This window comes from Diachasmimorpha longicaudata, chromosome 19 (assembly GCF_034640455.1).
Source record: "Diachasmimorpha longicaudata isolate KC_UGA_2023 chromosome 19, iyDiaLong2, whole genome shotgun sequence".
Lineage (NCBI taxonomy): Eukaryota > Metazoa > Arthropoda > Insecta > Hymenoptera > Braconidae > Diachasmimorpha > Diachasmimorpha longicaudata.
The window spans coordinates 2,282,809-2,307,168 of record NC_087243.1 but is presented as its reverse complement, the minus strand read 5'-3'; the positions used below and the strand labels follow the sequence as shown (position 1 = coordinate 2,307,168).

General features: G+C 38.9%; 2 protein-coding genes and 1 long non-coding RNA gene across 9 annotated transcripts in view; 1 reads left to right on the top strand and 2 right to left on the bottom strand.

The window, feature by feature from the left end:
• Lola (longitudinals lacking) overlaps window positions 1-24,360 on the bottom strand; it is a 51,077-nt gene that overhangs the window by 3,266 nt on the left and 23,451 nt on the right. The window contains exon 7 of one of the 5 annotated variants that reach the window (XM_064137803.1): window positions 4,297-6,720. The exons of the other annotated variants lie outside the window; for them this stretch is intronic. Within the exon in view, the coding sequence (XP_063993873.1) occupies window positions 6,176-6,720 (545 nt within the window). The 3' untranslated portion in view covers window positions 4,297-6,175. Of the gene's footprint in view, window positions 1-4,296; window positions 6,721-24,360 lie in introns of those variants that run through there. 5 annotated transcript variants of the gene reach the window in all.
• On the top strand, window positions 834-4,168 carry LOC135171341 (uncharacterized). Of its 3 annotated transcripts, XR_010300545.1 has the most exons (4): window positions 834-2,545; window positions 2,654-2,765; window positions 2,845-3,476; window positions 3,554-4,168. It is a non-coding gene; the product is annotated as an uncharacterized LOC135171341 (long non-coding RNA). The 3 variants fall into 3 exon arrangements; XR_010300542.1 differs by lacking the exon at window positions 2,654-2,765 and having other exon boundaries at window positions 834-2,653; XR_010300544.1 differs by having other exon boundaries at window positions 834-2,765.
• On the bottom strand, window positions 18,559-23,811 carry LOC135171356 (zinc finger protein 672-like; the record flags this gene model as incomplete). Its single annotated transcript, XM_064137841.1, has 8 exons — window positions 18,559-18,890; window positions 19,416-19,519; window positions 19,720-19,993; window positions 20,241-20,485; window positions 21,992-22,087; window positions 22,717-23,023; window positions 23,187-23,483; window positions 23,580-23,811. Coding segments are annotated over 8 exons (1,848 nt in total), but the record flags the coding sequence as incomplete, so codon positions are not given.

The following is a 24,360-nucleotide window of genomic DNA, read 5'->3' as shown; positions in this document are numbered from 1 at the left end:
TAATTAAAAAAATCCATAATCCAGGGATGTAGACGACCTTGACGAACACTCAAGGCCGTTGATTAATTCAATTTCGTGATTAGTTCGTGGAGAAGACGTCGAGGTGAAGACTTTCACTGGAATCAAAATTCTGGAAATTGTAATTAAATTGATTAATAACGACGAAGATTTCTGGTTTAATTACGAGTTCTGGGGAAGTTTATGATGTTTAGTCGATTCCAGGGGGTTATCAGGGTGTTTTTAACTGTCGGTGATAACGTCGTCAGGGTTTTTAGTGACGGAAACGTCGACGATGTACCTGAGAATGAAAAAATCGAGAAATTACGATAATAAATGAATAATCACCGATTTGAAGGACTTTTGACAGGAAACTGCTGTCAAAAATGACTGCCAGGTCGCTAAAGTCGATTACACACACTTAAATTAATTAATTATTTAATTATTTAATTATTATACACATTATTCATTTCAATAACGAAGTCGTCCCCAACTCCCCAACTTCCCGGACTCTTTAAACCCGGATATCTCCGAATCTACGATAGATAGCGAATTTCTTCTGATAACATTAATTGTAGCCCTTCCTCCGCCCAACAAAAAAGGTCCTCATGAAAAATCCTCTATCTCCCCCCCATTCGGAGATATTCATCAAACACTGACCAACAATCAGAGCTGACTCATCTTCTGGTCCCATTTTTCCACGAATTTCGTTCTCCAGATGATCCAGAACCGACCTCCACACCCTGAAGACCCGATGAATCCCTCAAATCAGGTTAATTAGTCCTCCTCCTCACCCCCACAACCCCCCCCACCAACGAAACACCACGAGAAATCCTGATCATCACACCATAAATCCCATCACTTTGGCATAAGTTTCCATTTGCTTTTGCTGTCGATACAGTAAACCTCACAACTAGGGTGACGCTGCTTGATGTGGGACCACATGTAGCTCTTCCTCTTCAGCAAAAGACTGCAATAAGGGCACTGGAATATTCCAGGTGTTCCACACTCCAATTTCCAATGTCTCTGCATGTGACACCGATGTTTGTAACTCTTTCCACAATTAGGACAATGATGTCGTTCCTCCCCCTCCCCCTCAGCAATAAAAATAATGGTCGTTTGCGATGATCTCCTTCTCCCTGAAACACCAAAGCCAGTGGTACATCATTAGTCCAATCCTTAATTAACTCCTCGTCCTGTGACTCAGACAATAATTTTCATGCTCTCATAACCTCAAAATATCAATTTTATTAGAATTTTTTACACAAAACAGTGGACTCCTCGTCACAGCTCATCACTGGGTGGGGGGAAGTGTGTCAATGGCGTACAGTGAACATCCAGGATGATGATTTTTAATGTGTGAGTACAGATTGAACTTGTGTTTGCTCCTGGCGTCGCAATAAGGACATTGAAATCTCGGTGGTTTTCCACACTCGTACTGACGATGTCGATACATATGGGATCTGTGTTTGTACCCACGATGACAATTGGGGCAGAAAAATTGTTTTTCGGTGTCATCACAGTTCCTCGGCCTCCAGGACCTCCTGTCCCCCCAGGATATCTCCAATTGTCCTGGAACATCAACGAAAATTCAGTCGTTAGTTGGTCGTCTGTCCCTGAGGTGTCACGAGGGTTATGATTGAGGTTAGGTCATTAAAATCATTCAGCATGATGATCTTGCAAGTACACACGTACACAAAATGCAATGCAAGTGTTGTTATGGGGATTTTTAACGTGTATTAGACGTCTGATGATGCCCCAGGTGCTGGAACACGTCGTAAAATCGTGAGATCACGACCTGATTTCAGTGATTTTTATGGTAAAATGAGGGATGATCGTCTTCTTGGAGGACCTTGGAGGGTACCTGATGCCTCCAGATGATGTCCTCTGTATCCTCGTCGATGATTAATTTGTTATAAACAATTTAGTGAACGTCAGGAGTCGAAAGAGTGATTTTTCACGTTTTATAACCAACAAAATGATGAATTTTCCTGGAACACGAGCACTTGACGAGATTATCCCTCAGGGCACAGTAAAAACCGGAAATCTAAGGACTCCACCTCATTCAGGACACATTCACAACAGGATTCTCGTGTTTAACAACAAATGTCTCGTCCTGGTGACACCAAAAACACGAAATTTCAATTTTTAGGGGTTTTTTTTATTCAAATTAACAGCAATTAATTCCCTACGACAATTTCTTCACGTTCACTGGCCTGTCAGGATGCCACCTCCTGATGTGCCTGTACACATTAGACGACGAATTATCCTTCTTCGGGCAGTAAGGACACGCGAACTTGAGTGTTTGTCCACACTTGTGCCTCACCAAGTCCCACATACGTCTGAACCCAGCGTCACAATGAGGACACAAATAAGTCGTTGCTGACGTGATGTCTGGCCAGTACCTTCCGCCATCTGCAATAAAATCCACAAAACAATTAATCAAAATGGCCGCTCACAATTCAACCTGAGTACGTGGGTGACACACAGGACAGTGATACATTAAATAATAAATCTTCAAGATGCAGAATGAGTGGAGATGCTCCAGGTGATGCGTTTATTAACATCAAATATCCAAAATGACAATGGAAATCATCAAAATAAATAACGAAAAATTGTCAGAAAATATTGGGCTAATTTTTGTGAACGATAACAGGTAAACCGTCATGCCTCATTCGTATGTGTTTGTAAACGTTCGACGAACACTTGTCCTTTTTGTTACAATATGGACACTTGAACCTGGGCTCTTTGCCACAGTCGTATTTGAGGTGTGTCTGGAGTGTTTTCTTGTATGTGTAGCCAGCATTACACCTGGGGCACTGATACGCCATTTTAACTGGATTCCAGAGTGGACTTTCCTCTCGACTACCATCGAGATACTCCAGACTGGTCCTGAGGACATCAAGAAGACCTCCATCATGATGTGGTAGGCCTAGAGCACCTGTTAAACAATGAGGAAGAACGACCTGGTTAGATCGATTGGAACAAAGACTTTAACGTATTCAGGCATAAAAAATAAAACCATAAATGAATAATAATGTTGTCTAGCGATGGATAAATCACTTGGGGATGATACAAAGGTGGTACCAACGAGGTAGCAAAGAGTATTCAATATTTATTGTTCAATAAAACTCCAGGAATTGTTGTTAATCTCGAATCAGTAAAATTTAATGCTAAATCCCTGCATTCCAGGGTGCCATCTGGCCACATGTCGTCGTATGTTGAATGCTTTTTTATCCTTTTTATCACAGTAAGGACATCCATAACGAGGATCACGACTGCAGACGTATCTGTAGTGCATCTCCACAGCATTTTTCGTCCTGAAGCCTTTGTGACACGTGGGACAGCTCCAGGGTCCCCTGAATTTAAGAGGAACGATTGATATCTCTGAAAATGTTAAAAAAATCGTTAGTCAATCATTTCACGATTAATTTACTGTTAATTAATGGTAAAACAATGACAAATGAGCGAACATTATGGTAAATTTGTGGATTCAATAATTGTTAAGATGTTATTTATTATTTATTGATTATTCATCACGAAGAAGTCGTTTCAGTTCGAGATAAACGAATACAGTTGGACATGGAATCGATGAGCTGCACTGGAAGACCAGAATGACGACTCCTGACGTGTCTGTAGACGTTGGATCTGATTGTCGATGACATGCTGCAGTAACGACACTTGAAACGTGCGTCTTGTTTGTCTGGGTGCCACCGGGCCACGTGACGACGTATGTTGACGATTTTATTGTCTGTTTTATCGCAGTAGGGACAGGTGTAAAGGGACTCCTGGGTGATATTTAATCGGCAGTGGAAGTCTGCTGCGGTTTTCGATTTGAAGGCCCTACGACATCTGGGACAGCTCCAGGTTCTCCGCGACCTGATGCGGTCTATTGGGGTGTCTGGAAATTCAGAAGATCGGAGGGTCAATTTAATCGCGATTGAGAGGGTAATTAATGAATTTTAGAAAATTAGAAGAGGAAATTTTGGGGGGGGGGAGGATGTTTTTGGGGGTTTTGGGGGTGTGAATATGTTAATGAGGGGGTTAGTAAGGGGTAAAATGGTCCTTTTTTGGGGTGACAAATGTTGTTTGATGTTAAGTTGATGATTTTTGGATTTTTATGGTGAGTTTTATTGTTTATAACGTGTGATATCGAGTTTTTTTCCTGTTTTTTGTTGGGAAAATCAGGAGGAAAGTGATTACGATTGTGTTTTCAGTTTTTGGGGGGTTCAGGTGTGTGAATATGTTAAAAAGGGACTTAGTGAAGGGCGAAAAGGTTATGTGGGAGTAAATTAATGATTTTTGGATTTTTATGTTGAGTTTTATTGTTTATAACGTGTGATATCGAGTCCTTTTCCTGTTTTTTGTTATAGAAAAATCAGTTTCAGTCGTGTGAATATGGTAAAAAGGGCCTTAGTAAAGGGCAAAAAGGTCCGTTTTTGGAATAACAAACGTCCTTTGACATTAATCTAATGATTTTTGAATTTTTATGGTGAATTTTATTGTTTATAACGTGTGATATGAGCTTTTCCTGTTTTCTACAACTGAAAAATCCAGAAAAAACTGATTACGATTATGTTTTCAATTCACGAACATGTGATTCCTTAATCTAAAGTCGTGACTTAGGTCATGTAATGAACATTCAGGTTCATCAGTAGAAAAAACCGTGTCATCACAGCCCGAACCCTATTTTATCGAGCCAACGCGACCATTTTGAGTCACTTAAAAATATGGAACGAGTCAGATAATTTTTGTGAAGCTCCTGACATCAGAGGAAATGATCTTAATCGAATTAAACATTAATTAATGACAGGAGCTGATGTCAATTAAACAAAAACCTTCGTAACCTCAAAGAAAACGAACTGAATTTAAATGAATATTAATTAATTAATTATAGTAATAATAATATTAAACAACAGCTGATGTCAATAATTAAAACATTCGTGACATTAACGAAAATGATCTTAAGCACATTAAACATTAATTAATTAACGACAGGAGCTGATGCTAATTAAACAAAAACGTTCGTGAGATCAAATAAAACGAACTGAATTTAAATGAATATTAATTAATTAATTATAGTAATAATAATATTAAACAACAGCTGATGTCAATAATTAAGACATTCGTGACATTAACGAAAATGATCTTAAGCAAATTAAACATTAATTAATTAATGACAGGAGGTGATGTCAATGAAACGAAAACGTTCATGACATCAAAGAAAATGAACTGAATATTAATTAATTAATTACAGTAATAATAATACTAAAAAATAACTGATGTCATCCATCAAAACACTCGTGACATCAACGAAAATGATCTTAACCAAATTAAACATTAATTAATTAACGTCAGGAGCTGATGCTAATTAAACAAAAACATTCGTAACCTCAAAGAAAACGAACTGAACTGAACTGAATATTAATTAATTAATTACAGTAATAATAATACTAAAAAATAGCTGATGTCAACCATCAAAACACTCGTGACATCAACGAAAATGAACTTAACCAAATTAAACATTAATTAATTAACGTCAGGAGCTGATGCTAATTAAACAAAAACGTTCGTGACATCAAATAAACCGAACTGAATATTAATTAATTCATATCCAGGTCATCTATTAAATATCAATCACGAGGATTCGCCCTCAGCAACCGCACAACCCCCAGTTGACACCCAAATTGACGACCTGGACATGCCATCCAGGGTGACAGCTCCCCACGTCTGTCAAAATTCCACCGAATCTTAAATTTCATGACACGATCACGACATTTCTATCAAATCTCTTCGGTGGAACCTCTTAATTCGATGACTCCCCCAGCTGTCAACTCTACCACTGCACCAGGTGTCTCCCCTTGATGATGTTGATGTCCTTTCCCTCCCAGAACAGCTGTCATGTTCCCTGGATCAAATTTCCTGTCGTACCTCAACGAATTTCCCAAAAAAAAATTTTATCTGAAGCTCCTACGACATGTTGGACAGTCCCAGGACCTTTTCGACGTCCAGAAGTCCTCTGGAGCCCCTGGAAGCTCCAGAAGGTCGACATCTGGACGGAAGACACCTGCCTAGACGTGTCCAGGACGTCCAGCCCCCAGGATCAAAGCAAAAAACCAGAAAAATCAGACGAACGCAGGGGAAATCACCAGGTAAAGTTGGAGATTCATCAGGATATTCATTCGTTGTCATCTGGAAGTGGCTCCTCAGCTGATGGATAACGTACACAGTCGGCTGGTACGTCCAGGAGCTGAACTAACATCCCAGGATGATGATTTCGCACGTGTCTGTAGACGTTGGACCTCTTCATGGAGCTCATGGCGCAGTAAGAGCACTTGTAACTTGGAGCTTGACCAGTTCCATGAAACTCCAGGAATGAACACTGTCTTCCAGGATGAACCTTCGCCACGTGCTTTCGTATCTGAAAGGATTTGCTGTTCCTAACGTCGCAGTAGGGACAACCGTAGAAGACCTTTCGACTGCAGTCGTTTTGATAATGAGTCATCGCTGTGTACTTCGAGGTGAAGTTCTTGTGGCATGTGGGACAGCTCCAGGATTTCCTGGATCGTGATGCTTCTGATGACTTCTTGGATCGTGATGCTTCTGATGACTTCCTGGATCGTGATGCTTCTGATGGCTTCTTGGATCGTGATGCTTCTGATGGCTTCTTGGATCGTGATGCTTCTGATGGCTTCCTGGATCTTGATCGCTTTGATGGAGGGTCTGGAAGCAGAAGATTTTGGGGGAAATTAATGAGGGAAAGGTTATTACCTTTGGTAATTGGTTGATGAGACGAGGGGAGTTGGGAATTAATTAAATGGAAATTTGATTTTTGTTATTTAAACAAAAACAGAATTTTTTTTTGGGGAATGAATAATGTTTTTTGTTAGGTAAATGAAGAATGTTTATGTTTGCATAATTGTTTATCGTTTTTTCAAATAAAAAGACAAACATTTATGTTATTCACTTCTTCATTTTTTATCACAGAAGAAGGAAAATAATTAATAAACAAAAGGAGAGTTAAAAATTAATTTTAAAAAATATTGAAAGCAAACAAATGTTCACCTTTTATTTAATTAACTTTCTTATTTACCCCAAATCAGACGTTGTACCATCAAATAAACAACATCTTCCCCCTCCCAAATCAACAAACCTCCCATTCCCCCAATTGTTAACCAATTTTCATAAAAAAACAAACATTTACGTCACCAATTTCCTCTCACAAACAACAAGACAATCAACATAACCTCAAAACAATGAACTCCAACCAACTTCCTCCCTCCCACCCCTCAAAACTCTAACCTCAACAAGTCAGTGGACCTTCCCAACCCCATAACCCTCCCCAAAAGTTAATAACAATAAATAAAACACGTGACATGTGACAATAACATATCAGGGTACGATATTACAAAAATCAATAGAATTTATTGAGTCCTCAGTCATGTGAAAACCGCTCCCTTTCGAGCATAACGAATACAATTTGTTGGTAAATCGATGAGGTGAACTGGCATTCCAATATGGCGATTCCTCACGTGTCTGTAGACATTGGAGACCTCTTTGGATCTCATATTACAATATGGACACTTGAATCGAGGAGCTTGATTGCAACCGTAAATCAGATGTCGACTCAAATTGTGTTTTGAGGAGAAGGCACTGGGACAATTAGCACAGGCGAATCTTTTGTCGAGACGAAATCGCCGAGTGAATTTACGATCTGAAACACAAAATTCGAGGGAATATTTTAGTCCAGTTGCTGTCGATCCTGAGGTTTCAGTTGATTAATGTGAGAGGAAACTCATGCAGAATATTATGTGGTTCGGTGAAAGTGGAATTAATCTATTCTAGTGATAATGAGGAGGTAATTGGTTGAGTTTCATCAAAGACGTACAACGTGAGGTGTCCTGTTCTCGAAGGAGTCTCCAGGTGTTGAAGTCTGGAGTCTGAAAATGGAGAAAAGGTGAGATAAAGAGGTTATGATGCCAGACTTACTCATCTCCTGAAAATAATTAGTGATTAATGATAATGAGTCTTCAGTGATGTGATGATGGATCTTCAGAGATGTCCTCCAGGTCATAAAACCCTGACTTCATCGTTTTATGACTTAAAAGTCTCCAAAATCAGAAAAAAATAGTGAAAAAGTAAAAAAAATCAACGAATGACGAACATCAACACGTCGACTGAATAATTAATTAATTAATTGTCAATTAACAGGAGAATCTTTTAATTCCCTCTCCCTTCGAGTCTTCAAAGTTGATCTTCAGTTGACAACAAAATAATTATTTCATTAAATGTTAATACAGAATAAATAAATTGTGAAGATGTGAGGTTTCTTTGTTTTATCACTTTGTACTGTACCATCAGAATAATAAAAATAATTAAAGATAATTGTCTTGTTGTACTTTAATGATGATGAAGAGCTAATTACTTGAATGTCATCAAAGACATTCAACATGAGGTGTCCTGTCTTCGAAGGAGTCTCCAGGTGTTGAAGTCTGGACTCTGAAAATGGAGAAAAGATGAGATAAAGAGGTTATGATGCCAGACTTACTCATCTCCTGAAAATAATTAGTAATTAATGATAATGAGTCTTCAGAGATGTAATGATCGATCTTCAGAGATGTCCTCCAGGTCATAAAACCCTGACTTCATCGTTTTATGACTTCAAAGTCTTCAAAATCAGAAAAAAAATAGTGAAAAAGCAAAAAAATCGACGAATGACAAACAACTCATCGACTGAATAATTAATTAATTAATGACCAATTAACTGCAGAATCTTTTAATTCCCTCTCCCTTCGAGTCTTCAAAGTTGATCTTCAGTTGACAACAAAATAACTATTTTATTAAATGTTAATACAGAATAAATAAATTGTGAAGGTGTGAGGTTCCTTTGTTTTATCACTTTGGACTGTACCATAAATATTATAAACAATTAGTGACGAGTCAGTGCATATATATTCTATCAGGTTTGAAACACGGCATTTGTTTATGAACACGTCTCACGTGTTTGTAAATATTTGAACTGTATTTGGATCCATAATCACAATAGGAGCATCGAAATCTCGTCTCCTGGAAGTCACAATGTGCCTGGTAGTGACGTAGCATGCAATCCTTGGAGAGAAAACTCCTGGTGCACCTTGGACAGTTGAATCTTCGGTCTGACTTCGATAGAAACCCTGCAATCGATACAAACAATCATTAGAACAAATATATCGACTGTTCCATCCCTTCGAGGTCGAATAATCACTAAAAGAATCGATACTCAAGGGGTGACCCAAGAGGCCCAGTTTTTCCTGAATATCTCGGAATCTATGGGAGATACAAAAATTTTGAATGGGACCTTTTTTGTGGGGGAGGTCGAGAGCTACAATAAATGTCATGTCCAAAATTTCGATATCTCTCTTAGATTCGGAGATATCCCCCGAAAACTGGGCGTGAGACAACAAGCTATCGTTTTGCCACTTCACTAGTGAACAATTTGACAATAAAAAAAATTATAAAAAAATTATTATCAAATTGAAATTGACATTTGTTTGTCGAACGTGTGTGGGCCGATGTGAGAGGCGTGAGAAAATACAAAAAGCCACCGCATGCGTTAGATTTATCGCAAAACTCCTGGACATCTCCATTGAATCAATATATTTCGTGAATAATTATTTATAAAATTATTGTTTTAACTAATTATCGTCGAGATCACTCGTTCCATAGAAAATAAACATCACAACATTCAACTTCGTTCATTTCAAGTCCCTCAGAACAGAGTTATGAGGCCGGTTTCGAGTCCTTTGTGTCTCAATCTGATGTGTCGATAGATCGCTTGAGTGTATTTGCTCTTCATCTCGCAGTGGGGGCACTGAAACCTGGGGACATCAACGCACTCCAGTCTGTGGTGCCTCACCATCCCCCCTCGGGTGCGATAAGCCCTGGAGCACCTGGGACAGCTGTACCGGTCGTCATCAACAGCCCCAACGTCTGAGAGAGAAAGAATTCTGTCTTTAGTCCGATTTTTTGATCCTGTTATCACGTACTCTGGGTCAAGGTCATCCCCGTCGTCACCTGGAACAACACGAAATCAATAATCAATGATTGATACGTCATCTGGGGGATAAATCGTCTTCGAGAGACAGAAAAACTGATCGAGAGAAGAGATTTTTCGGTTTTTTGATGAAATGTCAACGGATTTCCTGGTGAAGTTCACGAAAAATAATTAAAAACTGGAAACTCTCGAGTGATTTCGTGAGAGTTAACAACAATAAACAAATTAAGTTAATTAAATTTAGTGATTAAAGAATTTAAAATGGATTTTTTTCACTTTTTTCGTTATTTTGTGTGAAATTATTCGAAAATTTCAGACAAATGAATAATCAATTATTAATATTCAATTAAAAAAACATAAATAATGGTTTCACCAGAATTTCGATTGATCGAGAGTTGAAAGTAATTTAAATCGATTGAGATTAATTAACAAATTCCAGTGAAACTAGAAATTTTTTAACTTAATCTTAAAATAAAAACAAAAAACTCTCAGACAATTGAATCCCTGACATTTCATTTATCATCAAATGTAAATAATAAATCGATCACTGAATCGATTGATCGATGCTCTATGACCTGCCCCTGCAATCACCCAAAAACATAAATAAATAAACAAATAAAAATTAATAAATTTCCATAAAAATAACAAAATAAAATCATTTTCTTCTCAGACTTCGTCATCAGCCTTTTGCACTCCCACCGGCTCCTGGAGCTACAAATAATCATTAACAACAATTTAATCAATCAACAACAACATTAATTCCATAACAACAACAACATTAAATCCATAACAACATCTGGAGCCCTAAAACACAATAAAATCCAGATTTAATCAGTTTCCACTTCCATAAATATTAATTAAATAATTAAATAATATTAATTAGATAATTAATATTTATTAATAACAACTAATCCCTCGTTCCCCTCCTCTGCAACAATAACAAATGACATAAAAAAATAAAATTATTAATTTTAGTCTAAACAAAAGGAAACAAAATCAGAAATAAATTTCTGAATCTTCTGATGTCGTGATATCATTATTTATTGCTCTCTAACCGTATAAACAATTCCTAATATCGTCGATTCACCGTCACCTCCCTTCCAGGGTGTATCTTCCTGATGTGATTGTAGATGGAGTGGGTCCACTTGCTGACGTAGTTGCAGTAGGGACAGCTGTACCTGGGGAGTGAATCGCACTCGTATCTGTAGTGTCGATACATCGAATAACTCTGGGAGAAGGATTTAGCGCACTTGGGGCACTGGTACTTCCTTCCACCTGGTATCAGACGTTTCTTCATGATACAGCGCTGGAGACGTCTCTGTGCAGCCTCTGAAATCAATGTACAAAACGTCAGATGAGGAATAATCGTCAGGAAAGTCCTCTAATATCGAGATTAATTGTCTAGTCAATTCCTAAACGTGCAGCTCTCGACGTACAATAACTGATAATTTACAGGTTTTTTATTGTAAATAGTAAGCTCGATTGTTACATTATTAGTCGGAGAAACTGTACAGAATGAGGGGGGAGGGGGGGTGAGGGCCCTGGGGAGACGTTTTCGAGGAAGTTTCGACGAATTTTTGGTGGAATTAACAAATAAAAATAATTATGAGATGGGATTTTCGATGGTTTTGGTAGAAATTAATTATTAAAGAGGACTTCAGGGATGGGGTTGGGTGGAGATCATCTGGAGATGGTCTGGGATGATGTCTTCTAGGAAATTCCAACGAATTTCGTTGGATTTAACAAATAAAAATGAAAATAAAAAGAAATTTTCAACAATTTTGGAAATTATTTTGGTAAAATTAATTATTAAAGAGGACTCCAGGATTGGGTTGGCTGGAGACCCTCTGGAGATGGTGTAGGACAACGTCTTCTAGGACCTCCAACGAATTTCGTTGGAAAAAACAAATAAATCGTTGAAAATAACAATAATTTTAGGGTAAAACTGAAATTATTGTATCAGTAGAGCTTCTGGAGTGTGACAGGCTCGTTGGGGTGGACTGATCTGACGTGTTGATAGACATTGGACGTCTTCTTGCTGCAGAGCTGGCAGTACGGACACTTGAAACGTGGTGCCTTTCCACACTCGTAGCGATGATGAGCGATCATAGTGTCACGACGACCATATCCACTGTTGCATGTGGGACAGTGAAATTTTCCAGTTTTTGGATTCCAGTGGCTGTCAGACTCGACTGGCCTGTGCTTGGGCCAACCCTGGGTGATGTCTACGAAGCCTGAAAGTCATATTCAGCGGGTCAATTGTCACTGATTGCTCGGTAGTGAGAGTTTATCATGCGGGGTAAACAATCAGAAGTGAAAACGTGTGGAGTTTTATTGAGTGAAATGGGTTTCCTGGTGGTGGGTGGCTCCCATTGGTCATCTGGAACTCATAATCATGGTTGTGGTGATGGAATAAAAAATGATAAATATTATAAATAAATAAAATGGAGGAATTTGGACGTGAAAACTCCACATTTTTATCAATTTTTCTATTAAATAAAATCATTTTTCTGTTGTTATTTCCCTAATTAATCATCAATCGCTGATTCAATCATCTAGAACTCATAATGAATGTTATAATTAAAGAATAAAAAACGATAAACATTCATATTAACATTATAAATAAATAAAATGAAGGAATTTAGGTGTGAAAACTCCAGATTTTTATCAATTTTTCTATTAAATAAAATCAATTTTCTGTTGTTATTTCCCTAATTAATCATCAATCGCTGATTCGATCATCTAGAACTCATAATCATTATCACAATTAAACAATAAAAACAATAAAAATCCCCTCATCCAGTGATTTTACAACACAATAAAAATAATTGTGAATCAACAGCTCCTCATGGCACCTCAAAATGTCTTCATTCAAGTTAAATAAATCCTCCTCGTGAATGCCATCACCAGGAGCAACAACTGAAACATAAAACACCCCAAACCCCATCATTAAACCTCCATAATTAAACAACAATTCGATAACAACAATCCTGACCTGTCTTTTTCCCCAAAATATTCTTCACATTTCGTCAAAACTCGACGTCAACCCATAACTCCTACAGTACCATAATTCCCGAAGTCTGGGCTTAACAATCGATTCTACATCTCGATATCACTCCATCGATCCTCCCCACAATCGATATCCCCAGATAACGAGATGGAACCCACGATTTACAGACAAAGGAATCGAATCCTAACCTCAAAACGCCTCAAAATGCCTTAAAAATCATGAAAACACTTCACTTCATCAATTTGTTATTATATTTTATAAAAAAACATATTATTAATAACTCAGTACATCACCGAACGATAATAATTACCCTCTAAACAATGGGTCGAAGGTAAATACCACATTTTTTCGCATAACGAGTACAATTGCTGTACAAATCACTGAGACTGACGACCATTCCCTGATGCTGATTCCTCACATGTCTATAAACATTGTACTTGTCCTGTGACTTCATATCACAATAAGAACACTTGTATCTGAGTTCCTTGGAGCATCCATACTTGACATGTCTCGTCAGATTATGCCTCGATGGAAAAGAACTGAGGCACCTGTCGCAGAAGAACCTGGACTCACACATTCGATTCCTCTTTCTGTACCTCCTCTTCACTGAAACAAAGAAATCCAAAATTTCCTGATGAGTTCCAACATCTCCAGACCCCAATAAACAACTAACAAGTGCAGGTTATGTTGTCACACCAATAAACAATGAGACAGTCCAGGAATGACGAGGTAAATGTTAAACAAAAAATTCTTAAATTTATTACTTGTCATTAACAATTAATTCCAGTCGTCATTGGGACAGTTCAGGGGTTCCAGGGTGTCCTGGGGCTGTTCTACTGCTCCTCGTAGCGTCTGGTGTCCACCAACTCGATGACGTATACCTCAGAGCCCTTGTGGACCCTGTTGATGTGCTTTCTAATGTCACTTTTAACTTTACAACAATAATCACAATATGGACACTTGAATCTGGGCTGTTGGCCACACGCGTTCTTGACGTGCCATGTCAGGCTGCCCTTCCAGTAGAAGCTACGATGACAGCCGTCATTGGGGCATGTGAAGATGCTCCTGGTGTGTCCAGAGAGGTTACGAGGTCGACTTCTCGGTGGGTGGGGGAATTCCAGTGGTGGAGGTGCCAGGGAATCGTTATTCCAGATATTATTGTCTGGAACAATTCAGCAGATGTTAGTGGTGATGAAGGCAGTGGAGATTCGATTATCGATCGATGGGTGGGGGGATCGATCGATGAGGAGAGCACTCCGTCACCAGGTATTGAACTGCAGGGAGGTATACGAGGGGGAAGAGGGGGAGGGAAGCAAAATTGAGAGGAAATATTGAAAAATTGGGGTTTTGTCGAAATTAATTTGATATTATTATGATTTTTAATTAGTATTTTACTTATTGTTGAGTGGAATTCATTAGTGAGGAGGGCAGGTCGATGGTGGGGGGTCACCAGAGGTTCGTTGATGATCTTCTTCGAGGAAATCTATTTTTTTTTTGATGAAATTGTGGATTTTTGAGGGAATTAGTGGATCTTCTGTAACAATTAATTAAAAATTAGTGATAATTGATTTATTTAACCATTAATTTCGATGGAATCATTATCGTAAGTTCATTAACTCCTGGATCGATCCATCGTAGTCATCAGTTGATGATCTTCAAGGACATCTTCAACGATTTGAAAGGAACAAAACCGAAAAAAAGTGAAAATATTCTCGTTTCCTCGAAATTAAATTAGAAAAACTCTGATTTTTAATTAGTATTTCACTTATCGTTGATTGGAATTCCTTAATGAGTAGTACAGCTCGATGATCTGAAGGTCCCCAGAGGTCTCCTGATGATCTTCCTCGAAGAAATCTATTTTTTTTTAATTAAATTTGTGAAACTTTGAGGAAATCACCGAATTTTCTGTAACAATTAATTAAGAATTAGTGATAATTAATTTATTTAACCATCAATTTCGATAAAATTATCATCATAAGTTCATTAACTCCTGAATCGACTCATCGTAGTCATCAGTTACTGATCTCCAGGACATCTTCAACGATTCGAGAAGAAACAAAACCAAAAAAAAAATGAAAATATTCTCGTTCCCTCTAAATTAAATTCCAAAAACTCTAATTCGTAATTAGTATTCCACTCATCGTTAATTATAATTCATTAATGAGTAGTACAGCTCGATGATCTGAAGCTCCCCAAAAGTCTCCTAACGATCTTCCTCCAAAAAATCTATTTTTCATTCCCTCAAAATTCTAAAACTTCAAAAAAATCAGCGAATCCTCTGCAACTAATCAACAACTAAAATCCTAATCACCAATTACCCCATCACCTTCCCTCCCCCACCCCCACACCCCCTAAAACTCATCACACCCATCACCATGTGGACAGGATCGCGCGTTAAAACAACCAAAACTGAAAGAAAAACTCAGAAAATTATTATTCATTCCAACAATTAATCCTCAATCACTCCCCTCCTCATTACACCCCCTTAATTACAATTAATTCTCCACCACCACCATGGTCCTCACGGTTTCTTGATGGACCCACTGATAACGTTTATCGCATACACCTGTCGTCCTTTGTGTGCTGTCCTCGTGTGTCTGTAAATATCACTAGCACATTTTGACTGATAAAAGCAGAACGCGCACTTAAACTGAGGCCTCTTTCCACATGTATAACGAAGATGTCGATTGAGACTCGTTTTGTGTTTGAAGGACCGTAAACAAGCTGGACAGACGTGGCCACTTCCATTTTTCCCAGTGCAACCGCCTCCATAACCTGAAAAAACAACGAAAACCATCATCAGTCGTCAGGAATTCCCCTCAATCCATCGCCAAAGCACATGCAAAAATGAAATTAACAACAAAAATCATCAACTCAAAGTGGGACAATAATCAGTCAACAAAATTCCTGACGAACAATCATCAACATTTTTAATAATTAATAATAAACAACATCTCCCCAGTCTCCAGTCTCTTCACAAATTCATCAATCAGCATCCAGACTTCTTCCTCTTCGCCTCGCACACAACTCCAACGATTTTATTATCAATAACGTCAATGGCGTATGTCTCGCAGTTGACGTGACGTGTCCTGATGTGCTGAGTGACATTGGATGTCCTTTTGTATAGTAAATCGCAGTAAGGACACTTGAACCTGGGCTGCTGTCCACATTCGTACTTCAGATGTCGAGTTAAGCTGTAGCTGTGGCTGAATGAGCTGCCACATAAACTGGGACAGACGAATTTTTTCATTGGTGATATAACCTCTCCAGGTCCATTCTTCATATTCCTGAGGAGATACTCTCCAGTCTGATCCTGGAGGGACGTTAGGTGATTATTAAACATCTCTGGAAAACAAAAAATACGACGTTAATGACATCTCCATCATCTCCTGAACAATTTAATAATAAAATCAGCGATGACCTTGTACTCATGCCAGCAAATTACATCGACTTTGACGATAATGAGGAGCATTTAAATGTGTAACAAAATTTTATTATCATTATTATCCGATTTGTAACAATAATCTTGATTACGACGTCATGACTTTGGTCAGATTCTTCGAGTAATCGACGGCGTAGGGATTCGGCTGCTTGTGGACCCTCTTCACGTGAACGTGAACATTGGAGACCCTCTTCGAGAGGTAATGACAATAGGGACAGCCAAATCTGGGTAATTGTCCACACTCGTACCTCAGATGATGCCTCAGGGAGAAGTCGTGACTGTAGACAGAGCTGCACTTGGGACAGGGGAATTTCCTCTTCCTGGAGGTGTCGTCTCTCTCCCATTTGTCTGATTGTCTCGTCCACGTGGCATCTGCTGGAACAGACAACATCTCAATTCATCAATTTTCCTTGGCCGACAGTCCAGGTCGTACAGTGATTAATTATCATGCCTTAATTACGCCTTAGAATAGAGATTATCACTAATTAATCTGAAGGGAGAGTGATTTTTATTCATTTTTTTCGTACACATCATGACATCAGGGTGTGCTGGAGTTACGAGAATGATATGGCGTCGGTTTCACACACACTAGCGACGTCCACAACGTACACCTGGAGGCCAGGATGGATTTTTCGTACGTGGGCGCGAACGTTGGACGAGTGTCGGGTGCGGTAAACACAATAGGGACAATTAAAACGTGGCTGTTGTCCACATTCGAACTTCACGTGGTACCGTAGGTTGTGCTGTCTGCTGAAGACACTTTGGCAGTTGTTGCAGGGAAAATTGGCACCTGGATCACGTGATTGGACACTTGGACGACGGCTACGTCGTTGGGGCCAGCAAATTCCCTCGACGTCTCCTGGAATGAAAATAAAAAAATATTTACAGTTGAATTAATTGTCTCCAGAATCAGCTATTCGATTCATTGATATTATTGGTGAGTCAGAGGTTAGCTAACATCACCTGGTGATGATTACCACGTTCCCCATCCCACCCCACCATAATTCACTGTACATTTTTCATCGATTTAGCAATCGTTTGACACTTTATTTTATGTATTTCATGAGCAATGTATCGAGAACATAAACTCTCATCGATCTTTCGTCGTTGGGGCCTCTCTTGTGCATACTCCGGATGTGCTGTTGAACATTCCAGAGTCTTCGCTGCCTGTGAGGACAATATGGACAGGCATAACGTTTGGGTTTGCTACATGTGTATTTGTAATGTGTGTCAAGGCTGTGTTGGGACTTGTAGAGGAGGCCGCAACCTGGGCACACATAACGATGATCCTCGAGGGCATCAGGACTTGGTGGAACTCCTGAAAAATTATTGGTAAACGTTGAGCATTAGTACGAGATTTTAAATAAATTTTTTTTAGTAATTTTCGAGTAATTTTCAGAGGTTTTTTGTGGGTAGAAATTTCAAGCGAATGCTTAGCTTTTAAGTACTCCCTGCGGTGAAGAGGCTGGTCAGGAGTACAGGATAAATGTTGATAAATGTTGATAAATGTTCATCAACGAGAGGTGAAGAATTTGAAGATCCTGGAGTTGAAATTGGGTTCGTTGTTCTGAATTTAGAATTTTGATATCAGAGAATGGGATTTTTTTTATTGAAAATTGTTGAGGAAATCTGGGGATTAATGTTGTTATTTTAATAAACTATTCATTGTTGTTAATCGTCAGTTGTCTGTTGGACGCAACACGAATATTTGTTAACAGACGATCACAATTATTTATTTAATTGAAGATGATCAGAAAATGCAGAAATTTTCTGATATAAATTTTCTTTAAAAAATGTTTTATCTCATCTTCAGGGAATTATCCCCCAACATGGCGTGTTCGAAACTACCCTGGGGTATTGATAATCAACCCCTGACATTTATTACGTTCTATTGATTATTTATCTCGTCTTTGTTAACACATTTTAGCAAATGGGAATCCTAACCTCAAAATCTCGAATCATTTCTTCTTCTGATCACTGCAACATAAACAATAATTAATAACAATAGCTCATTATTCGTTAAATTGGGGGTGACAATGATGAGGATAAACTGCTGATTAATTTTATAATTACGAATTACGTAGTGAATTATTTATTTTAATAATCAGTTGTATTTTATAAATTCATTCTCATCTTTTGCTGCTCAACTCTCTCAATGTCAATCACATAAATTTGTGAACCACTGTGAACATTTCTGATGTGCGCCCGAACATTCGACGTCTTCTTCGAACGATATCCACAGTACGGGCACTTGAACTTTGGAAGTCTTCCACACTCGTTACGAAGATGCATCAGGAGATTGTCCCTCCTGTTGTAGGCACAGGAGCACTTGGGACAGGGGAATCTCTTGGGCTCTACAATCGGTGGAAATGTCTTGATGCTGATGGTGTAGGGATTATCCCAGTGATCTGAAAGTCAATGATCAATAAAGTCAATCAACAAATCCACTCACTGAATAAATAAACTTCACATAAATATTAATATTTGCATTCGTGAGAACAATGAACATCTGAAAATGGGTTTTTTTCTTTGTCTTTCTTTGTTTTTCTTTGTCTTTCTTTATTTTTCTTTATCTTTTTTTATTTTTCTTTGTCTTTCTTTGTCTCGTCGAGTTGATGTTTTTTTTATTTAAAAAATATAAAATATATTAACAACTTCAGCAGGGGAGTTTATAAATATTAATATTTGCATTCGTGAAAACAATGAACATCCGAAAATAAGTTTTTTCTTTGTCTTTCTTTGTTTTTCTTTATTTTTCTTTGTCTTTCTTTGTTTTTCTTTGTCTCATCGAGTTGATGTTTTTTTTATTAAAAAAATATATTAACAACTTCAACAGGGGATTTTATACATATCATGCACGACAACTGGTTTCCCAGAATGCAATCGACGAATGTGCTTTTGCACGTTGGATGTTTTCTTCGATACCAACGGACAATAAGGACACATGAATCGTGGTGGTTGTCCACACTCGTATCTCAAGTGAGTGGCGAGTGATCTCCTCTGGCCGAAGACACTCCTGCAGCTGGGGCAGGGGTACCTGGACCCAATCCCCAGGTATTTAGTTACCAATCGATCACCTGAAAAACCAAAGTCCTTTGTCAATCGTCGGAAGTCCCAGGGGCAGACGAAAATTACTGTTCACGAGTGAGTAATAAAAACATAACCAACAAATCACAAATGTCATGAGGAAGATTTTTTATTAAAATCAATCAAAAATCGATGGAGATCGAGGACTACGTCCTGGCCACGTGTTTCTCGCCATTGTTGGCGTTCACCACGTAGACAGTTTGACCCCTGTGCCTGGACCTGATGTGCCTGTAGAGGCTGTACACGACCTTGGACATTTGTCCACAGTAAGGACACATGAACCTGGCCTCCTGTCCACACCGAAACTTCTGGTGTCTCGTCAGGTCGAAGAGGTACTTGAAGTCTGTCATGCAGTTGGGACAGGGATACCTCTCGTTCCCCAGCTGATCCTTTCGATTTTTTCGTCGAGGAAGTGACCCTTTTCCTGGAAAAAAAAAATAGAAAAAAATTTTCAAATGATAATTAGCACTTCCTGGAGCCAGTTAAACTCAACGATTAATTTATTCTAGGGGACGAAAGCTGAAGGACAGTCATGCAACTCATGGTACGTCGTCTTCTGGAATTATCGACAAAACATGAATTTATTCATTTGTAACATTTAGGGTATCAACGGACACATCAGGAACATCATCAACTCATTAAAAATGTCAATCGCTGTAGAAGATGGAGACCTCGAAGGGGCACGTGGGGTGGAATTTCTTGAAGTGATACTTCATGTCCTGGAGCCTCTTCAGGACGATACCACAGTATGTGCACTGTCTCATCTTTCCGCAGTTGTGACGTGTGTGATAATTGAGACATCCTTGGGATGTGAAGGTCGCGAGACAGTTGGGGCATGCCACCCTCGACGTCGTCAAGGATTTCTTCCTGGGGATGATCCTCTGGGAGTTGCGATTGCGAATCCGTCGTCTGATATCTGGAAAAATAAAAATAAGTGAAATATAACGACCTCAGTTGCTGTTTTTACCATTTGTTAAGGATTATTTATTGATGGAGGTGGATAACTTAATTTTACTGGAGGAAGGGGTTCCTGGTGGTGATGGCTGACACCCTCAGAAGATCAGTGACGTCTTACATCGAGAGGATGTGCTAATTAATTAATTAATATCGTGGACGTCGTTGTTAACTTCAAACTACTGCTGATTTTTTTTCCAAATTAGTCGATCGTCTGATTATTATTGACAAGTGCATGAGGGGTGGGGGGGTTGGTTGGTTGGTTGATTGTTTGTTAGTTAAATTAAATGACAACAAAAATTATTCATCGCAATTGTTATATTTTTTATTCATAATTTTATCGACGAATTTATCAATAAATCGATTCATTTTATTGACTTGAATGTCAACTTGTACCTGAAAATATGTTATTAACAATTTAATGTACCCCAGAAATTAATTAATTTGTTTAACAGCTATGAAAGTTGACGGACGAAATGTTAATTAACGTTTTTAATTTTCCAAATCCGTCAGTTGATGTTGACAATTGGATATGTGACATGAGACTGATGTCGACGTTATTTTTAACGACTTTAAGACAAATAAATTGTTTAAAAACCATAAAAAATATTTAATTTGCAAGTTAATGCGACCCTTCGACGTTTTTACACGTCACAAATTGTTGTTATTAATTTATTGCATTTTATTTTTAATGATTATTGTAACAGTTCGAAGGGAAAATAAAAAAATCATTTTGGATTCTCAAATTTAATTTTGTAGCCCTCCAGGTGCACCGGGGGGTTGATCCTCTTCTTGGGGGTGCAATTACGTTTCAGGTGGTGATTGAGACTCCTGGAGTACCTGAACATCTTCCCACATTGTTCGCACTGCTGGACAAGATGATATTTATTTTTGAAGAATCTTCGAAAAGCGAAGGAACTTCAACATGGGGTTGGAGAGGCAATACAATCGAACATGAGATGCCAACAAGCCATCACTGGCGAATAATCGTTTGCAGAATTCACATCGATTCTCGTTCACTCGTGGAGAGATCGATAGATTGATTAGAGGTTTCTCTAGAGCATCTGCAACAGCAAGAAATGATAACGTTCAGCAAAAAGGTTAGATGTCCCTTAAATCCATTAAACAAATGCACGAATTAACAATATTAGTCAGGATTGACATGCTGAGGTTAAGGGGACGATCATGCTGGACGAAGATCTCATGACAGTGATTTTTATTAATGAAAAATTGGGGTTGAAAAGCGTCAGTTTGATGTTAATCAACATTTTGAGGTTAGGAACGCCATTTTCGAGGACAATTGCGTCGTTTGTGTCCTGCGAGTCCTCCAGGAGTTGAAAACCTAATCCCACGGTGATGGTGTTGATGAAATCGTCCACAATCGATCAACAAATGCATCAGGATCTGATTCTCCAGGAACCCAGTGGCACAGAGTTTGTAAACAAAGGATTTCAGGGACTGAAATCACCCCTCGACCTTCAGGATCTCGATATCTGAAGGATCGAGTGGATCGTTGGAGCAGATATCGACGTCCAGGGCGCCTGGAACATACGTCAAAGTTTTTCTGAAAGAATTCATCTCCATTTTTATCAAAATGACAATCAGAGACCGACGAAAAAGTCAAACGAAACAGATTTTTTATCGTAATATCGTTTATTCATGAAAAATAAGGTTAGAAAATTGTTAGACAATTCATTGACTTGTATTCAGAGGTTATTCAGCTTTCTGGGGTGACATCTCCATCGTTTGTGTGTCCCAAATCCCCCAGAAGTCGACATCAGATGGGATTTCAGCACCTGAATCGTCCTGAAAGCTGTACCACGTCGTCCAGAGGTGAAGGATGTCCTCTCCTCGACTCCTGGTGCCCTCCAAAGGCCCATAATTCCCTCCCAGGAAGATCCTGAAGGTCTTTATGGCACCTGCTGACGACTGAAGCTCCTAAAACACATGTCAAAGTGTCTCATCAATATCTGATTGTCAATCAGACCCACAATCACATGTCAAAGTGTCTCATCAACATCCGATTGTCAATCAAATCCACAATCACATGTCAAAGTGTTTCATCAACATCTGATTGTCAATCAGATCCACAATCAGATGACATCAATCAGAAATCGATTGGATTAACTCAGGACTTAATCTCCAGCAGATCAGGATCGACTGACGTTACCACAGAATTTTATTTACTTTTACAAAAATTTTGATGGATCCAACGTCTTCAACATTCTGCATCGCTTCCTGTGATGGTACAGCCCACTCCTCTGCTTGAAGATGGCCCTGCACTCCTCGCACTGATGAACCCTCCCACAGTCATCACGAACATGTGCCCTCAGGTTCGACAGTCTGTTGTACCTCGCTCCACATCTCCAACACTTGTAATCACTTTCAGGCGCCATCCTGACACCTCCCACCCTCTGATTCATCAACTGGCACTTCCCCTGGTCCTCACAGGGGTCCAGACAGCCATCGTCCATGTCCCTGGGGTACGTCCACCCTCCAACTGCAACAGACAACGTGACGTCAGTCATTCAGACGATTGATAACTAATTATTAATTAATTTAATGGAACGAGGGACATCACATGCTTCAACACAAAATAAAAATCACTAACTGTCGTTGGTATTTATTGCTCGGAGGTTACGATGGTGGGGATGATCCTTCACATCTGGATTTGTGCTTCTGGAGGCTGTTGAGGTGATTGAAGGTTGATAGACATCTGTTGCATCGGTGAATCCTCCCACAGTCGACGTTCATATGACGTGTCAGAAGGGACTGATGATTGAAGCTGGATGAGCACTGGGTGCAGGGGAAGGGCTTGGGGTTGTTGGAGGCACGTGAGTGGGGGTTCCAGTAGCAGGTGGACATCATGTGCTTCTTCAGAATGTGGGGCTTTGTGTAGGCTGTCCTGCAGTAGATGCAGACGTACTGTCTTGCTGGATCCTTTGACAGCACGAGAGCATCTGGAAAATAAGAAATGTGAGGAAGTGGGTGAATGGAGAATCCTGAGACTGTGGGGGGTGTGGGGGATGATTCAGGGGACAGTTGAAGAGGGTTTTATGGTGCATTATGGGAGACATCTGAGTTCAGTTGCTTTTGGGGCAGAAAATAGATATTTTTGAGGTTAGAAATGTTTTTAGATATTTTTGAGGTTAGAAATGATTTTTGGGGGGAGTTCAGGTGTCTGTGGGGTGGGTTTTGGTTGGGGGTTGATGGGGAATCGATGAGGGGGGTCTTCAGGCCCCTGTGGGCCCTTCCTGAGGGAGTTAATGGGCTAGAGGTGCCTGTGAATGATTAATTGTTAATTTTTCTTCAGTTGTTTTTATTTTCTGGAAAATTTGAGGAAATAAATTATTTTTATCGAATGTTCAGGTACTTCTGGACTCGAGGGACTTCCTGGTGAGTTTAATTAGGTTCGAGGGGCGTTAATTAATTAGAAATGGTGCTAATAACCTCGAGGGAACTTCTGGAGTAATTGTGAGTGTTGAATGATTCGTTGAAAGTCTTTTTCCAAAATTATTATTTTTTTTAAGTGAATAATTGTTGGTGGAGGTCACTCAAGGTCACGTAGTAAGTCCTCATCTTCTGGAATAGTATAATTATGATAATTTTAATTTGGGTGAATTACCCCCTGGGGAGTAATTCACTGGGAGAAATCAAATTTTGGAAAAAACAAATATTTTTCAGAATAAAATGAACATTCGACAAAAATATTTTTTCTTTGTTTGCAGTTCAGTAATTAAATGATAAATCGAGATATGTCGACGTTGATGATCGATTATTGTACCTTGGATATCTCGAAATCGAAGGGAAATAGCAATATTTTTATTGCTATCGAGT